The sequence below is a fragment of the Labrus mixtus genome, chromosome 16, assembly GCF_963584025.1.
Source record: "Labrus mixtus chromosome 16, fLabMix1.1, whole genome shotgun sequence".
NCBI lineage: Eukaryota > Metazoa > Chordata > Actinopteri > Labriformes > Labridae > Labrus > Labrus mixtus.
Window position 1 is genome coordinate 2,020,326 of NC_083627.1, and position 17,852 is coordinate 2,038,177.

Sequence of the window (17,852 nt, forward strand, 5' to 3'; positions counted from 1 at the left end):
ACCCTGAGAGGACAAAGAGGGAAGGACGGATGCATACAAGGTTTTTAATTATTGTGTAAACTGTTTACGTCAGGGGAAAGCTTTAAGGCCAGATTTCCTGCAGCATAAAGAGATGATTTAACCGGCTGGGCAAACATTTAAATGTTGAGCTGAGAGACTGTCAATGTTATCACAGCTGAATGGATTTGAGTTTCAGCTCGCACAATGCTGCTGCGTCTCACTTCGATTCAGGAAAAAATCCACTATTGATGAGGCTACAGGAAGAGCTCAGCTGTGTGATACACTGTGTGGAGTCAATTTGAATACAGGATAAGAGCTCGTACACACATTATAAAGACGGCGATGACGCGAGGTTTTCTGTCCTCGTTCGACCGCTCAACGTTCACACACCGAGGGGGCTGCTGCTTCTGAATCCAAACTATATGACCTCTGACGCAGGCGGTGATAATAATTCCCACGCACACAGTCCCAAGGACAGAGATGACACCAGCAGTACTACTCGCTTCTCTTCACACATTCGACCACCGTATATCATCCTCCACAGCCTCAGCCCTACTCCTGCAGTCATTTATTCTGAATGGAGGCCACATGCTGACCCTGACCTCTGCTGCATTCATTGAAGAGTTTAGAGGGTTCATGATACAGTTTTCTCCTCACAGCTCAAAATGATAAACAGACGAGATCACTGATTAATACTGAAGACTGAATGATCAGCAGGAAGTGGAAGTTCTTAAAACTATAACGCTGATTTCAGTCACAATCATCTAAATATAATTTCTGTCAGTTTTTGATTTCCTGTTTTAAAACTGGGCTCAGTGAAAAACCGTCGATAGAGACGGAGACATAAAATGATAAAATGAATAATGCTGATTTGGCTTCTTGTTTTAAAATCTCCTCCCCTGGTCTCCGGTGTAAACATACAAACATGGCTAAAGCAGTCATGTCCCCCCCCCCTTCAACTTCTCTTCATTATTTCTTCTCATTACTTGTTTGTCATTTTGTTTTTGTTGTCATTCTTTGTTAAGCATCTTTAAGTTTTTAGAAAAGCCCTTTACAAGTCTAATTTATTATTATTATAAGTTATCTTGTGCTCTGTCTCTTTAAATCTCCGATATCTCAGCCTCTTCTTTGTTAAAGGAGGATTATTCCTCATCCACTTTTCATGAACACAGACGTCTCTGACATGAGTTTAACATCGAGACAGCGAAGACACCGCCCGCAGCAACACAACATATTTTTTTTTAATTTACTAACAGACGCTTGTATTTGACACAAGAAGAGGAAAGTTAAGCAGTCCGACCCAGAATCACTCATGGAGATGTTTTTGTTACAGAGTCTCTGAGTCCTGATGATGAAATCAGGAATAAAAACCAGCAGAGCTCAGTCAGATTCTCTTCTTATTCTTTTAGTGATAAAAACCTCATGAGATCTCTCGTCTCCCGCACGCCGTGTTATTGTCCAATTAGCATTTTTATTATTGTTTTGTTTCCTTTGAGAACCTTTTGTCCAACACCTGGAGTAATAATACGATTCTATGAAAGGCTTCTGGTCTGTTCCATTACTTTCATTCTTTGATTTCTTATCTATAAAAACATTGAAGAGTCGACTCTCCACACAGACACAACGCTGATGATCAAATCTACCCCACCACCAGGGGGCGACAGAGGAGAAGTGGGACCCTGTTGTGAAGGTTGGATCAGACACCTTTCATGACCTCCAGTTTCATGAGCAGCACTAAGACTTTTAATTGAGCGCAGCGTGCTCAGGGTCCTGCACGGGGAAAGTATATTTTTTATTTTGTAGGAAAAAGCTGCTGACTCGATCTTTAAGGTCACTTTTCTTGACCTTTTCCTGAGAATGTTTCGATGAAAAAGAAAGATGAAATAAAATCATCTTCATATTACCCTTTAAAAATTAAGACAGAGAAAGAGAAATTGGACTCAATTAAAGATGATAAATCCTCCATAAAGTCAGATTATTTTAAAGGTCACGGTTACAGGAGACTCTGCTTCTGTCATTACGTTCTTCATAAAGATCTTATCGTTCATTTAAAATGTGACTTTCAAAAGAAATCTCCAGAATATCTCCCTAATGTTTTTAATTTGTTAGATGAGTAGTAATCGATAAAGATTCTTTTATTTCTCGGCTGTCTCTGTAGAAGCAGCAGCTTCATGAGACAAACTTCTGGATTTACTTAGACGTGGAGTTTAGGGCATTTCCGTTTCACCTCCCATTCGGCCTGTGATCTGTGAACAGCACAACGATGATAACGAGCTTAAAGAGCCGCAGGAGGAAGTCTGGGGGCAGAGCCACGCAGCGCCTGATGTGAAGAAGAATCCTTTTGACAGATGTGTACTTAAAACACTCTGGACAGTTTCCAAACGGCTCCACTGTCTTTGTGTTGACAATGTGACTAATGTATGCTCCTCTGTGTGTGTGTGTGTGTGTGTGTGTGTGTGTGTGTGTGTGTGTGTGTGTGTGTGTGTGTGTGTGTGTGTGTGTGTGTGTGTGTGTGTGTGTGTGTGTGTGTGTGTGTGTGTGTGTGTGTGTGCATGTGACGACACATAATTAATGGGGTCCAGGTTTTTGCCAAGGATCAGATTTGCTGTTGCCCCTGGAAACAGCTGAATGGTATCCATTGGTTACATAAACATTCTGAGCAGTGTGGAGCGACAAAGAGGGATTTTAAAGCTGATAACACAACAAACAAGACACAAAACAAAACAACACATCAAACAACACAAAATAACACAACAAACAACACAAAATAACACAACAAACAAGACACAAAACAAAACAACACATCAAACAACACAAAATAACACAACAAACAACACAAAATAAGACAACAAACAAGACACAAAATAACACAACAAACACAAAATAACACAACAAACAACACAAAATAACACAACAAACAACACAAAATAACACAACAAACACAAAATAACACAACAAACAAGACACAAAACAAAACAACACATCAAACAACACAAAATAACACAACAAACACAAAATAACACAACAAACAAGACACAAAACAAAACAACACATCAAACAACACAAAATAACACAACAAACACAAAATAACACAACAAACACAAAATAACACAACAAACAAGACACAAAATAACACAACAAACAAGACACAAAATAACACAACAAACACAACACAAAACAACACAACAAACATGACTCAAAATAACAAAACAAACGCAAAATAACACAACAAACACGACTCAAAATAACACAACAAACACAACACAAAACAAAACAACACAACAAACATGACTCAAAATAACAAAACAAACACAAAATAACACAACAAACACAACTCAAAATAACACAACAAACACAAAATAACACAACAAACACAAAATAACACAACAAACAAGACACAAAATAACAACAAACACAAAGTAACACAACAAACACAACACAAAATAACACAACAAACAAGACACAAAATAACACAACAAACACAAAATAACAACAAACACAAAATAACACAACAAACACAACTCAAAATAACACAACAAACACAAAATAACAAAACAAATGCAAAATAACACAACAAACACGACTCAAAATAACACAACAAACACAACACAAAACAAAACAACACAACAAACATGACTCAAAATAACAAAACAAACACAAAATAACACAACAAACACAACTAAAAATAACACAACAAACACAAAATAACACAACAAACACAAAATAACACAACAAACAAGACACAAAATAACAACAAACACAAAGTAACACAACAAACACAACACAAAATAACACAACAAACAAGACACAAAATAACACAACAAACACAAAATAACAACAAACACAAAACAACACAACAAACACAACTCAAAATAACACAACAAACATGACACAAAATAACAACAAACACAAAATAACACAACAAACACAAAATAACACAACAAACAAGACACAAAATAACAACAAACACAAAGTAACACAACAAACACAACACAAAATAACACAACAAACAAGACACAAAATAACACAACAAACACAAAATAACAACAAACACAAAATAACACAACAAACACAACTCAAAATAACACAACAAACACAAAATAACAAAACAAACGCAAAATAACACAACAAACACGACTCAAAATAACACAACACAAAACAAAACAACACAACAAACATGACTCAAAATAACAAAACAAACACAAAATAACACAACAAACACAACTCAAAATAACACAACAAACACAAAATAACACAACAAACAAGACACAAAATAACAACAAACACAAAGTAACACAACAAACACAACACAAAATAACACAACAAACAAGACACAAAATAACACAACAAACACAAAATAACAACAAACACAAAACAACACAACAAACACAACTCAAAATAACACAACAAACACAAAATAACACAACAACTCAAAATAACACAACAAACATGACACAAAATAACACAACAAACACAAAATAACAACAAACACAACACAAAACAACACAACAAACATGACTCAAAATAACACAACAAACATGACACAAAATAACAACAAACACAAAATAACACAACAAACACAAAATAACAACAAACACAACACAAAACAACACAACAAACATGGCTCAAAATAACACAACAAACAAGACACAAAATAATACAACAAACAAGACACAAAATAATACAACAAACACAAAATAACAACAAACACAACACAAAACAACACAACAAACACAACACACACAAAATAACACAACACACACAAAATAACACAACAAACACAACACAAAATAACACAACAAACACAACACAAAATAACACAACAAACACAACACAAAATAACACAACAAACAACACAAAACAAAACAAACATGACTCAAAATAACACAACAAACAACACAAAATAACACAACAAACACAACACAAAATAACACAACAAACATGGCTCAAAACAACACAACAAACAAACAAACAAGACACAAAATAATACAACAAACACAAAATAACAACAAACACAACACAAAACAACACAACAAACACAACACACACAAAATAACACAACACACACAAAATAACACAACAAACACAACACAAAATAACACAACAAACACAACACAAAATAACACAACAAACACAACACAAAATAACACAACAAACAACACAAAACAAAACAAACATGACTCAAAATAACACAACAAACAACACAAAATAACACAACAAACACAACACAAAATAACACAACAAACATGGCTCAAAACAACACAACAAACACAAAACAAAACAAAACAACACAACAAACATGACTCAAAATAACAAAACAAACACAAAATAACACATCAAACACAACACAAAATAACACAACAAACAAGACACAAAATAACACAACAAACAAGACACAAAATAACACAACAAACAACACAAAATAACACACAAAATAACACAACAAACAACACAAAATAACACACAAAATAACACAACAAACACAAAATAACACAACAAACACAAAATAACACAACAAACACAAAATAACAACAAACACAAAGTAACACAACAAACACAACACAAAATAACAACAAACACAAAGTAACACAACAAACACAAAATAACACAACAAACACAGAATAACACAACAAACACAAAATAACACAACAAACACAAAATAACAACAAACACAAAGTAACACAACAAACACAACACAAAATAACAACAAACACAAAGTAACACAACAAACACAAAATAACACAACAAACACAGAATAACACAACAAACACAAAATAACACAACAAACACAGAATAACACAACAAACACAAAATAACACAACAAACACAGAATAACACAACAAACACAAAATAACACAACAACACAAAACAAAATAACACAACAAACACAAAATAACACAACAAACACAGAATAACACAACAAACACAGAATAACACAACAAACACAGAATAACACAACAAACACAAAATAACACAACAAACAACACAAAATAACACAACAAACACAGAATAACACAACAAACACAGAATAACACAACAAACACAAAATAACACAACAAACAACACAAAATAACACAACAAACACAGAATAACACAACAAACACAGAATAACACAACAAACACAGAATAACACAACAAACACAAAATAACACAACAAACAACACAAAATAACACAACAAACACAGAATAACACAACAAACACAGAATAACACAACAAACACAAAATAACACAACAAACAACACAAAATAACACAACAAACACAAAATAACACAACAAACACAAAATAACACAACAACACAAAACAAAATAACACAACAAACACAAAATAACACAACAAACACAACACAAAATAACACAACAAACACAAAATAACACAACAACACAAAATAACACAACAAACAAGACACAAAATAACACAACAAACAACACAAAATAACACAACAAACACAACACAAAATAACACAACAAACACAAAATAACACAACAACACAACAAACACAAAATAACACAACAAACACAAAATAACACAACAAACACAAAATAACACAACAAACAACACAAAATAACACAACAACACAAAATAACACAACAACACAAAATAACACAACAAACACGACTCAAAATAACACAACAACACAAAATAACACAACAAACACAAAATAACACAACAACACAAAATAACACAACAAACACAAAATAACACAACAAACATGACACAAAATAACACAACAAACAAGACACAAAATAACACAACAAACACAAAATAACACAACAAACACACAACAAACACAAAATAACACAACAACACAAAATAACACAACAACACAAAATAACACAACAAACACAAAACCCTACACTACCTTACCCTAGTTCAGGGTAAAAAGCTTAAATCCACTTTTTCTGACCTAAAACTCCATTTCCCTCTTCCCCCCCCCTCCTCTCCGTCCCCCTCCCCCCTCCTCCTCCAGCATGGCCGTGCTGAGTTTTCCTGGGAAGGCATCAATGTAAATCTCCTTGTTTAATCTCCCCCCCCCCCCCCCCCCCCCCCACCTGCTACCTGAGTTTTGAGTACATAAGTTGACATCCGACTTGTTTACCCCCCCCCCCCTCCTTCTCTCCCTCTCTCTTATCCCCCCTCTTTTCTCTCTCTCTCTCTCTGTAAACTCTCCCTCCCATCTGTCTCCTCTCTCGGCCCTCAGCTAATCTACTGTCCTGCAAGCTTCATATAAACACAGAGTCACAGATAACAGGCTGTAATAAGCTTATCTTCTCCCCGACTGAAGTCCCAGTTTTTCACTGAAAGCTCTGCGTGATCAAGTGCAAGCGCCACTCGACTGTTTCTGCACTTTCAGCAGAAATCATTTGCACAATGTGAATTTTGTTGACTCGAGTGTGCTCGGAGGCAAATCATCTCTTATGGGCACGCATCTGTTTAAAGCAACAGCAGTCTTGAGGAATCAGGACCTCGCTGACCTGAAGAGACCTGAGAATAACTTCTGGTTCCAGTAGGTGTGGGTTATTCTAGGCAGGCGGAGCAGGGCGTAGTAAGTTTAGCTTCATTGCTAAAAAAAAGCATTTTGGCAAATAAAGAGTTATCTGTTATTAAGCTCGTCTGGCAGCTTGTCATGCTCTACTTAACATCTCTAATGATACATCAAAGCCTGAGGTGACATGTTTTTCCTCCCCAGTGCAGCCTCCTTCTGCCAGTAGAAATAAAAAGTAGATGTGGCGTTGTGGTGGTTAATGTTTCACATACCGTCGTCTTTTTCCTCACCAGACAAACGGCAAAGTGAACACTAAACTTGATTTGTTATTCTGGACGCCTAAAGCTGAAGATATACAGCTACAGCAGGTGTTTGTTCTGCCCTCTGAGTCTGCCTTCTCACCGTAAACAATAGGACATGGAGCGAGAAAGACAGAGACATCCAAGCCCTTCCAGAGAGGGGGCGTGGTCAGACACCGCTCATTTACATATTTAAAGGTACAGACACAGAAACAGCTTGTTCTGAGCAGGGCTGAAATAGAGGGGTTTATAGACATGATCAAATACAGGATCAGAGTGGATTTAGAACAAGAAACTTCACACACATGTTTTGAGGAGCTCTGAGACTTATTTAAACTGAAGAAGAGGAGGAGGAGGATATGTGAACATTTGCATGCATGCTAGATTTATTAAGATGTGACGCTAACTGTAGCAAACTAGCTGTCCTGCTAATCTGCCTCGATAATTCAAATTTCTCTTGAACTCTGTTGTTGTTTTAATGTTTTTCTTACACGCTAAGAGTACACCACAGACGGTCTAACACTTGAATAACACTCCTGCTGTAAGCACACAGGGACCAAATCACATCAGTTAGCTTGTATAGAGTAATTAAATCACTCTACATCACTATATTACATCTACCACAAACCCCCCTGTGTAACAGAGTCCACATGTTTTCATGCTACTTTCCACTATAATTAGCTGTTGGCAGGACCTCATTAGGAGCCAGGCTCTGGCTCTGTGTTCATTAGTGTGCAGGTTGCTTTGCCACGAGCACTGGCGCCAGGAAGACGAGCAGAAACCAAACAACACTGAGCGTGGTGGTTTATGTGTTTTGATAAAGTATCTACAAACATGATTTGTGTCTTTTAGGGTTTAGGATTCTGTTTTTAAAACACCAATCAGTGAGCTGTGTAGAGAGGTAGATGATAAAGGTATCTTACTATCTGATCATTAAGGAAACATGTTGAAGTGCTGGCTTCTCTGACAACAATGCAGCAGCCAGTATGTCCTCCTTCTAACTTTAGATTCTGCTCCTGAATGATCTGGATTTGTTTGGACCAGAGAAGGTAGGCGCTTTTAAGACACACACATCAGGTCAACAGGTGTTGCAGCGATGGAAGCGGGCAAGAGAAGTGGTTCAGATAGAAGTGATTGTACCCGACCTAAAAAGCCTCTGCATGTTTCTAATAAGCTCCACGAGCAGAAACGTGCTCAAACTAGGATCAATATTGGAGATGCTTTTGAAAAATGGAGAGAGGTTAGAACACAGAAAGGTTTACAGACCCATGCAGAGCTGGATAAACACTGAAGCTTCAGAGTCCACCACATGGTGACCTGTGTGAGCATGGACTCTAGAGAGGAGAGGGGGGGGAGACAGCTCTCTTATGATGTTTAGTATTTAGACTGCAGTACCCATTTTAACCACTAGGGGTCAGAGTTACATACTGCTCCTTTAATACTTTTGGGTCGATGATGGTTGGGGCGCAGACTGTTTATAAGAAGAGTGGATGAAGCATTTTCACTGATTGATTGTAGAATGATGCTATGAAGGCTGGAGTCTGGCAAAAAAACATCTTGTGAATATCTTGTATCCATCACTAATGATTAAATTTAATCATGATTTTAATTGTATTGATTTCCTCACTTCATCAGATGCTGTGCTGACAGAAGAGTCTATTGTTGTTCTTTTAAAATGTGTTGAATTGCCTTTTTTCTCTCCTTGCGGACACAGTGTAACCACGATTCTCTTCTTCTTTTCAATGCTCTCTGTCAGAAATGTACAAGGTGTCCTAATAATTAACCCTCCGTTCTTATTCCCTCTCTTATAACTTCTGTCTCGCTCTAACCCTTTGCTGAATCCTCAATTATCTGCTCTCTTCACCTCACTTTCTTTTATTCCATTTCATCTCTCTCTCTATCCCCTAAATGCCCCCCCCCCCTCCCCCTCGTGCATCCTGTCTTCCTCACTTCACCTCCCTCCCTCCCTCTCTCTCTCTCTTCAGTTGTCCATGGAGGACACTACTTCCATTCTGCCTCGTCTCAAGAGGAAGTCTGCCAACTCCTACGGGATCGGTGCCCTGGCTAAGTCCTCTCTGACAGGTGTGTCAGGTGTGTGTCTGTGCTGCTAGATGGTAAAACAGCCCCCATGTTGCCTCCACATGCTCCGCAGAAAGGTCGAGGGTGAAGCTGCCGTTGAGAACTGAACGGACAAACTTACAGTCCCTTTAGTGGAAAAAATCATTTCTGGTTTCTTTTGGAGCGGGTTATTTGGCGTCAGAGCAAAAGATCAATGTGTGGTTTTAATCTCAAAACAGTTTTTGTACGGCCTTAAGCTGAAGATTTTTTTACTTCCTGTTTGGAAACTAAGCTACTTTTATTTTGATAGAAAATAATGAACTTCTGGTAGATCGAAGGTTAAGACACTAACTACTACACCACAGAAACAGGAAGTGGTTAGAGATCACAAACTGAAGGGAACAGTCACAAAGGTGTCGTTCTTTTCCATCACTGTGACGACAGGAAAAAAATGATGCATTCATTTCTGACCTTAACCCAATAAACAGTCAAAAATGAAATTTGCTTGTCGGGTTAAAAACTCTGACATGACTTCCACGTTGTTTCTTCACTGCTCTCAGGCTGAACAATCTTCTGACATTTGGAGAGAAAAACAGGAATTATCTTTTCATTTTTTGCCATCAATGGCAGCTTTCGTAAATCCAACTGTGGCTCAACAGACAACTTCACCCTCGAGCAGGAGGAAGAGGAGGAGCTTGGAATCAACATGGCCGCCCCTGTGGGTGCCCCTTCCTGTATCACTCCCTACTTTCCCTTCTTCTTCTTCTTCTTTCATTGATATCAACAGCAGACGTCAATGACAGACACATTTCGTCATTGATGGAAACCCAATCAGACCTCTTATTTCAAACGAGCTAAAGTAAGTGAGATGACTTACTTTGAAGACTTACTGAAGCATCTCCACAGACGTGTTGGGAAACGTAGAGTCTCTGTAACGTGGCGGCGGTGTGGCCTTAATATTTGTGACTCTCTTTGTGCAGTTTTTGTGTCTTTTGATTGGCCGTCGCCTCGTGTGTGCTGCTTTGTGCTTCTGACTGTGGCGCTCTGTGCTTTGCAGTGTTTCAGTGTAGCACCTCAGTGTTTGTTGTCGTCTATCTTTGATTTAATTTTACAGTGTAAAGTTGTATTATTATTTTTTTTTAATCCACTGAAAAGCCAAGACCCCAACACCCTCCCTCATCTCTCATCCCCATTCTTTCTGTTCCTATTTCCATCCCCAATTAGACTCTGCTGGGAGTGTTTGATTTTCAGATGAGATGGGCTCTCTTTGTCTGAGGGGAAAAACGGTTTCTATTTATATCTCGGCCTGCAACTCGCCCTCTGGACTGGGGGGAGATATTTCCAAAAGCTCTGTCTCTGTTTATTCATGCCTGTTTGATTTTAATTTAATTTTTTTTAATCGATCAAGCCTCTCTGCGAGCGTTTGTCTCAGTGTGTTTGTCCCCAGTTTGAATCCTGTATTTGCATCTTAATTGGGCAGAGATTTTCTGGTGGACCCTTCTTAGCGTTCTGTTTACACACGAGCGTTACTTCTCCCTGCCTCTCTCTCGCTCTCTTTAACACGTTTTTAATCACGCAAAGTCTAATGAATCTCGTTTATTTTGTTTACCAGGAGATGAGTAAGGGCTTCTATCATTAATATGGTTTTGTCAGCATTTCAGCTGTCTCTCGTCTCCTTCTTCTGCTAATACAGAAAACTGAAGGGGAGCACAAAGGCAATCAGTTATCTAGATATTTAGCCCGTTTTGGTGTGTATCACAGAGTGCTTAAACATAAGGACAACGCGCCTCAGCCTCCTCAGGTTGTTCTAATGTGAAGTCAAAACATCCTTGCAACGGGAGCTGACAAAATCTTCATTAGAGATCGACTGTGTGAGCATGATTCTCATGATTAAGATCTACAAGAAAGATAGAGAGAGAAGGATACTTAAAGATCACATTTTAAACGATAAGTTTAAGAGGCACTCATCCACTCACTGCTGTAAGACTTCACCTCAGCATGACATTTGTCTGACTGGTGCTCTTCATATTCTCAGCTCAGTGCTGTCATTATCTGATAAAATAGCAGATAATGACCTGGCTGGTCTGAATAAATGGTGAGCTATGACTCATTTGATTTTAAACACACAACAAATATTAGAAAAGGGGGAAGCTTTAAAGCCAAGATGGTGTAGATGCACTGCAAAAACACAAATCTTACCAAGTGTATTTGTCTAATCTCAAGCAGAAAAAGCCACATTCACCTGAAGAGTCCAGATAAACATCTTATTTCAAGATCTTATAACCCAAAAATATGACCCCGGATTGCTCATAACGAGTCAAATTGGCCGCCATGAAATCTTCTTAAAAAAGGACACGACATCATTTTAAAGCAAAGGTCGTCACCGTGTTCTCACAGCCTGTCATTTAAACTCCTTCTACACATCCATCCCTTTACATTTAGAACCTCACTCCTCACAGTTTCTCTTCATCCACTCATCTCATTATCATTCTACCCCCTCCACCCCCGAGCCTCAGTTGGAGGAGTCATCAACTGCTGAGGCCAGAAGTAGTTTTGACAGTGTTTGTGTGTGTGTGTGTGTGTGTGTGTGTGTGTGTGTGTGTGTGTGTGTGTGTGTTGTGTGTTGTGTGTTGTGTGTTGTGTGTGTGACTGTGTGTGTGTGTGTGCTGCTGGTCTGCCCCTCCGTCTCGCCGCGTACCTGCTGTAGGTGTGAGTCGCTCCATGAAGGACAAAGTTACCAAGCCCACTGCCATGGCCCAGGGTAAAGTCGCCCACATGATCGAGTGGCAGAGCTGGGGCAAACCATCCGCAGGGCCGATGGGGGTGGCGGGGCACACCAACCTGCAGAGGGAAAAAGAGAGGAGGCTGGAGAACGATGCTTACAGCGACCTCAGTGACGGAGAGAAGGAGGCCCGCTTTGCTGCAGGTGAGGGTGCACCTGAGACCTGAACCCACAGGTGATACAGAGTCTTTAAATCATGAAAAAACATAGAAAACAAGAAGAAATATTCTGATAATTACGAGGCTAAAGACCAGCTACATGCCTGTTAGAGAAGCATCAAAATCATTTGACACATGTGGGAATTAGTGTCACAAGTCTCAAGTTTCATAAACAAAGGTGGAGGACCAACATGCAGTTTAACAAAAATATGTATTAAACAAAAGGTCCAAAAGGATCAAAAACAAAAGTCCATCAAAAGTCCGAAAACAAAACCTAGCCACGAGGAAAATGAAAATCGACAAGGAACACGGGAAGAGTCTGACAATGAACTGACCCCGGAGGGAAGAAACACAAAGACTAGACACAGGGGGCATTCAAACACAGGTGAGACAGACAAGACACAGGTGAAGACAATCAGAAACGGAGGGAAACACACAAAGGGAGGACGTAACACCAGACTAGAAATACTACAAAATAAAACAGGAAACACTAAAATCAGGAACATGAACAGGAAAATACACACAGGGAATAGAGACACATGAGGATAGGAAATGAAAACAAAATAAGGAATAAACAAATTAAACAGTAAATCATGAGATCAGACGTCCCTAATGTCCTTAAAAAAAAAAACCAAGTAGGGTTAGCGGAGGGGGTCAGGAGGAGGGACTCAGGGCCTGAGTTCAGGGAGCAGCAGGGAGGAAGAAAGATTTAGATTGGATTTATTTCCATACATCTCTGGACTGAGTGTACTGTTTCTAACATCAGTACCACCGTGTTCAGCTAACATCGATCCGACTCCCTCTCTAGGCATCATGCAGCAGTTTGCGATCTCTGAGGCGACTCTGTTCGGCTGGAACTCGATGGACGGGGACAGTATGGGAGCCGGATCCAACCAGGGCAGCGTGGCTCACCTCAGTGAGGTCAACCAGGAGAGCATCACGAGCAGAGGTACTGCAGCTTAATCGCTTCTATCAGTTTGTTCTGCAAACAGATACTCAGTATGAATGTTAGATTCAGGCTCGGAGGGTTTGTGACTGTAGACCGCTGCGATTCTCAGTTGGAAACGTTTTAACTTGATGGCAAATAATCTGTCTTCACCGCAAGAAGCTGCAATGGTCACACACATATGGAGTTAGAGGCTATATTCAAGAGAACAATCATGTTTTGTATTGTGCGTAAATGCACAGTTTGGGAACATTAGAGCCCCACTGGAGACTGAAAACTGCCACGTCAGTTATTCTGCCGACCAGCTGTGAAGGACGTTTGGAGGGCAGACGCACAGCTGCACATTCCTGCCCTTCACTTCCGCTGGTTACTCAGTCAAAAACACCAGAATTTACATGATGTCATCAGAACATTTACTCATAATCTAGAGGGAGAGGTGTATTCTAATGAGGAAAGCAGTTGTATGTAAATGTTTGTTTTACAACGTCGTTTTAGTTTAGTCGTACATAAGATGACACAACAAAGAGAAAGGAAGGAAAGAGGATCAGGAAACCCTGTCTGACCTCACAGGAACTGCCATATAAGGTCATAAAATACATTTTTTGGTGGCTTAGTTTCTGTTTTGTTTGAAGCGCATTAAAAACCATTTGAAACCTGGACTCAGATGTTTTTCATTTCACTTCACAGTTAGACTGTGAATGGTTTCTGTGAGTTCTTGCTGGTGTTTAGCAATGCAGAGCGCCGTTCAGCCCTGAGGGAGCCTGGAGGTTAGCACAAGGACTTAGCCTCTCTCTCATTAACAGCACCATATGTGCCCTGCTCTGTGCTTTATCTAGCACACAGTACCATCACACACGTACTGAACACATGCACGAGTCATTAGAAGAAGATACTAAATATCAACATCAGGACTGAGGGACTGTTTCTCCTCGATAGTCTGTTCCACTGTTTCCCACCTTCATTGGTTATAATGATAATGACAGGCTTATCTTACTCTAAATGAGGATATCACAGTTTGTAAGTTTATGAATAAATACTTGTGGATTTATAATAAGAGCTTCTTAACAATGCAGAAGGTGATTCAATAAACGACTAGCTCTCTGAGGCTGGACTGAAGTCGCTGTTTTGTTTGGTTAGGTATAAAACAATCCCATTGCTGCTGTTCTTTCTGCTCTTTTCCAATATTTTACATCATGGAACAAAGTGTGCTTGTTAATTATTCTTTAACTGTTCTTCTTTTTTGTTGTTGCTCATTTCCCCTGATCCCCTGTTTATGTGCCTGAAGCTATATAATCTTTGAACATTTTCTTTCACATCGATAAAAATATTTATTTCTGTGTCTGAAAATCTCTGTGGTTTAGTAAGATCAACAATCCTTTTCAGAGTGGTTACCCAAAAAGTGCCGTAACTAAGCTCAGCCGTCATCACGTTACATTAATATTGATTCTGTGACGGTGTCATATTGGGGTCCCGGTCTGTGAATTTACATTGTGTTTCATTGCTGAAGCATGCCACAGTAGGAGCTCCACATGAAGACACAGACATACACACACACACACACACACACACACACACACACACACACACGCACACACAGACACACACACACACACACACACACACACACACACACACACACACAGACACACACACACACACACACACACACACACACACACACACACACACACACACACACAGAATAGGCCTTTTTTTTCAGTGTAGAGGTTCTCAAACAAACGCTTCTTAATCTTTAGTATCAAAGCTTCTACTATTTCTAAAATATGTTGTGTTTGCTGCCATGTCAAACTCGATATATTATTAATTATAAATGAACAGGACCCAGTTGTTTAAAAGTAATCCAACATGATTTAAGGGACCAGGGAGGATTAAATGTGGCAAACAGATTGTTCAAAAGAAAAAAGGATTACATAATCAGCGTAATCAGAGAGGATCAGGTTATCAAATCCTGGTTTTAATCCGGATTAAATCTCCAGTTTGTGTTGTTCAAACTGTTGGAGTAGGATTGTGTTAACTTTGATCCCAGAAAACAAAACCTGGATCATCCTCAAACAGGTGGGGTGTTTAAAAAAGGCATAATTTGCATTCCAGGCAGGATGCACTTCAGTTAAAACTCTGGGATTTATTGAGTCTTTAAACTGAAGAAGTACTCCCTGTGTCACACTTCTTCCATCTGCCTGTTTCTCTGCACAGACCAGGTACTCCACCACTCCTCTGCGGATGTCTGGCCTCACACCTACGTCTCACAGGGCCTGTACTGCCTGTCGTCCACAGACGCCTGGGACCCAATCACCAGCCAACCCTCGGGCGTGGCCTCACCTGGTGGGGGCTCCTACATTATGGCAGCTGGTGAGGATTGAGTATCTTCTCTGTTATCCTGTCCATACACCTGAATATGTCTCTGAAGTGTTTTTATGTCTGTTCCAGGTGGCAGCAGTGGAGCAGGGGGTACACCTGCTGAGGGGTACGAGGGGACAGTAGGCAGTTACCTTCAACAGCACCAGACTCATCTCACCCTGCAGCAGCACAACCAACTCCAACAGCTGCAACAGCTGCAACATCTCCACCAGTACCAGCAGCAGCAGCTCCTGCAGTACCAACAGCAGGTCAGCACACTGACTCTTCATTTAGGCTGAAGGACAAAAATATCAAAATGTTAATAATTAATTTAACCCACTAGTAATTCTGGTGCCGACTAGCGAAGGTGAGGGCGTTTAATCTTTGCATGTATTTAATAATCAAACACACTGGGCCTTATCCAACAGAAAGAAGATGCGCCATTTACCTAAATGTGTTTTTTTAAACAATACTAACATGAAGACAAGAACACACATACAGGTATATCTACACAATTCTACAATTCTCTTATCAGACTCTTTTATCCAAAGCGACGTACATCAGAGAGTAAGTACAACACAAGCAAGGATCTAGAAAAAAGGGAACAATGTCAGTAAGAGCAAACGATCAGCTTTGAGTCTGATTGGACACACAGGTGCTGACAGGAAGTGACCAGAGGCAAAGCACAACATTGAGGGCAGTTCTTGAGAGCTCTAATCAGTATAGAAACCATCTTATAAGTCGTCGTTATCAAACAAAAACCATCGTCATTACCATCATCATCATCAATAATATGGAGACCATCATCATTAAGTTAGTAGGTATTCATGAAAGAGCTGGGTCTTTAGCTTTTTCTTAAAGGTGCAGAGGGACTCTGCAGATCCAATGGAGTTTGGAAGTTCATTCCACCACCGGGGGGCGACAGAGGAGAAGAGTGTAGTTAGAGACTTAGGACCCTGGTACACAGGTGTCAAGGTGCCTCCTGAGTGATCCGAATAGTTCTAACAAAGAAATGAAAGTTCAAATGTTTCCACTTTGAATTAACAGGCCTAACGCCGTGTGAACTGGTTGGATGTGTCGGCTGTAAATATTGGCTAAAAGTAAGCTTCGGAGCCTCCAGCTCTCAGGCTGCTTAGAGGTTTTCTGCAAATGAAGTGAATCACGATGAACCATGACATCCAAAAAGAGTTCTCCAGCTTTCTCGGTCACTCGTGCATTAGTACATCTCAGAGCTCATTAAAAAATGGAGGGTTATGAAATAATAACTGGAAAAAGGTCGGGGACTGTGTCTCAGAAAAGGGTGTACTGATCCGGGACCACAATGGAAATGAGCCTGTTAGCTTTACCGTGTGGTGCCCCGTGTGAAGCAGACTATTGAATATATTAAATTACATTTATAATAACGCTTTTCAATCAGTCAGTCAATTTTCTGAGCATCAGTCTGGGCTGAAGAGCCGGAGACATTTCCCTAATGCTCTCTGCTGCACCATAATTGAAAGGAGTGTTCAAAGCAGAAGCAGACTATTATGAGAGACAAGAAGGAGGCACAAAAAATGGAAAAGGTTGGCAAAAGCGGGAGGAATAGAAGTGCTTTGTCATGTTTGGCATGACTAGGCATCATTCTCCGTTATTGAACAACTACAATACAACTGTGGGATCTAGTTGGTGGCAACAAATGAACAGAAAAACACTGTTCAGCCATTGATCATGATCAACAACCAAATCAAACATTTCAAAATATATTAATTACATTTTTTTCTGAATAC

The 17,852-nt window shown here is 39.5% G+C and overlaps 1 protein-coding gene across 10 annotated transcripts in view; it reads left to right on the top strand.

Moving 5' to 3' along the window:
- LOC132991075 (uncharacterized) overlaps positions 1-17,852 on the top strand; it is a 54,811-nt gene that overhangs the window by 33,723 nt on the left and 3,236 nt on the right. For 7 of the 10 annotated variants that reach the window (XR_009676137.1, XM_061059672.1, XM_061059673.1 and 4 more), the window contains exons 3-6: positions 12,550-12,768; positions 13,591-13,731; positions 15,943-16,098; positions 16,177-16,355. Coding sequence is in view for 9 of the 10 variants with exons in the window: in XM_061059672.1 (XP_060915655.1) it covers positions 12,550-12,768; positions 13,591-13,731; positions 15,943-16,098; positions 16,177-16,355 (695 nt within the window). In the remaining variant the exon portion in view is untranslated. Of the gene's footprint in view, positions 1-9,769; positions 9,876-12,549; positions 12,769-13,590; positions 13,732-15,942; positions 16,099-16,176; positions 16,356-17,852 lie in introns of all 10 variants that reach the window. The other 3 variants (XM_061059667.1, XM_061059669.1, XM_061059668.1) reach the window with 2 other exon arrangements.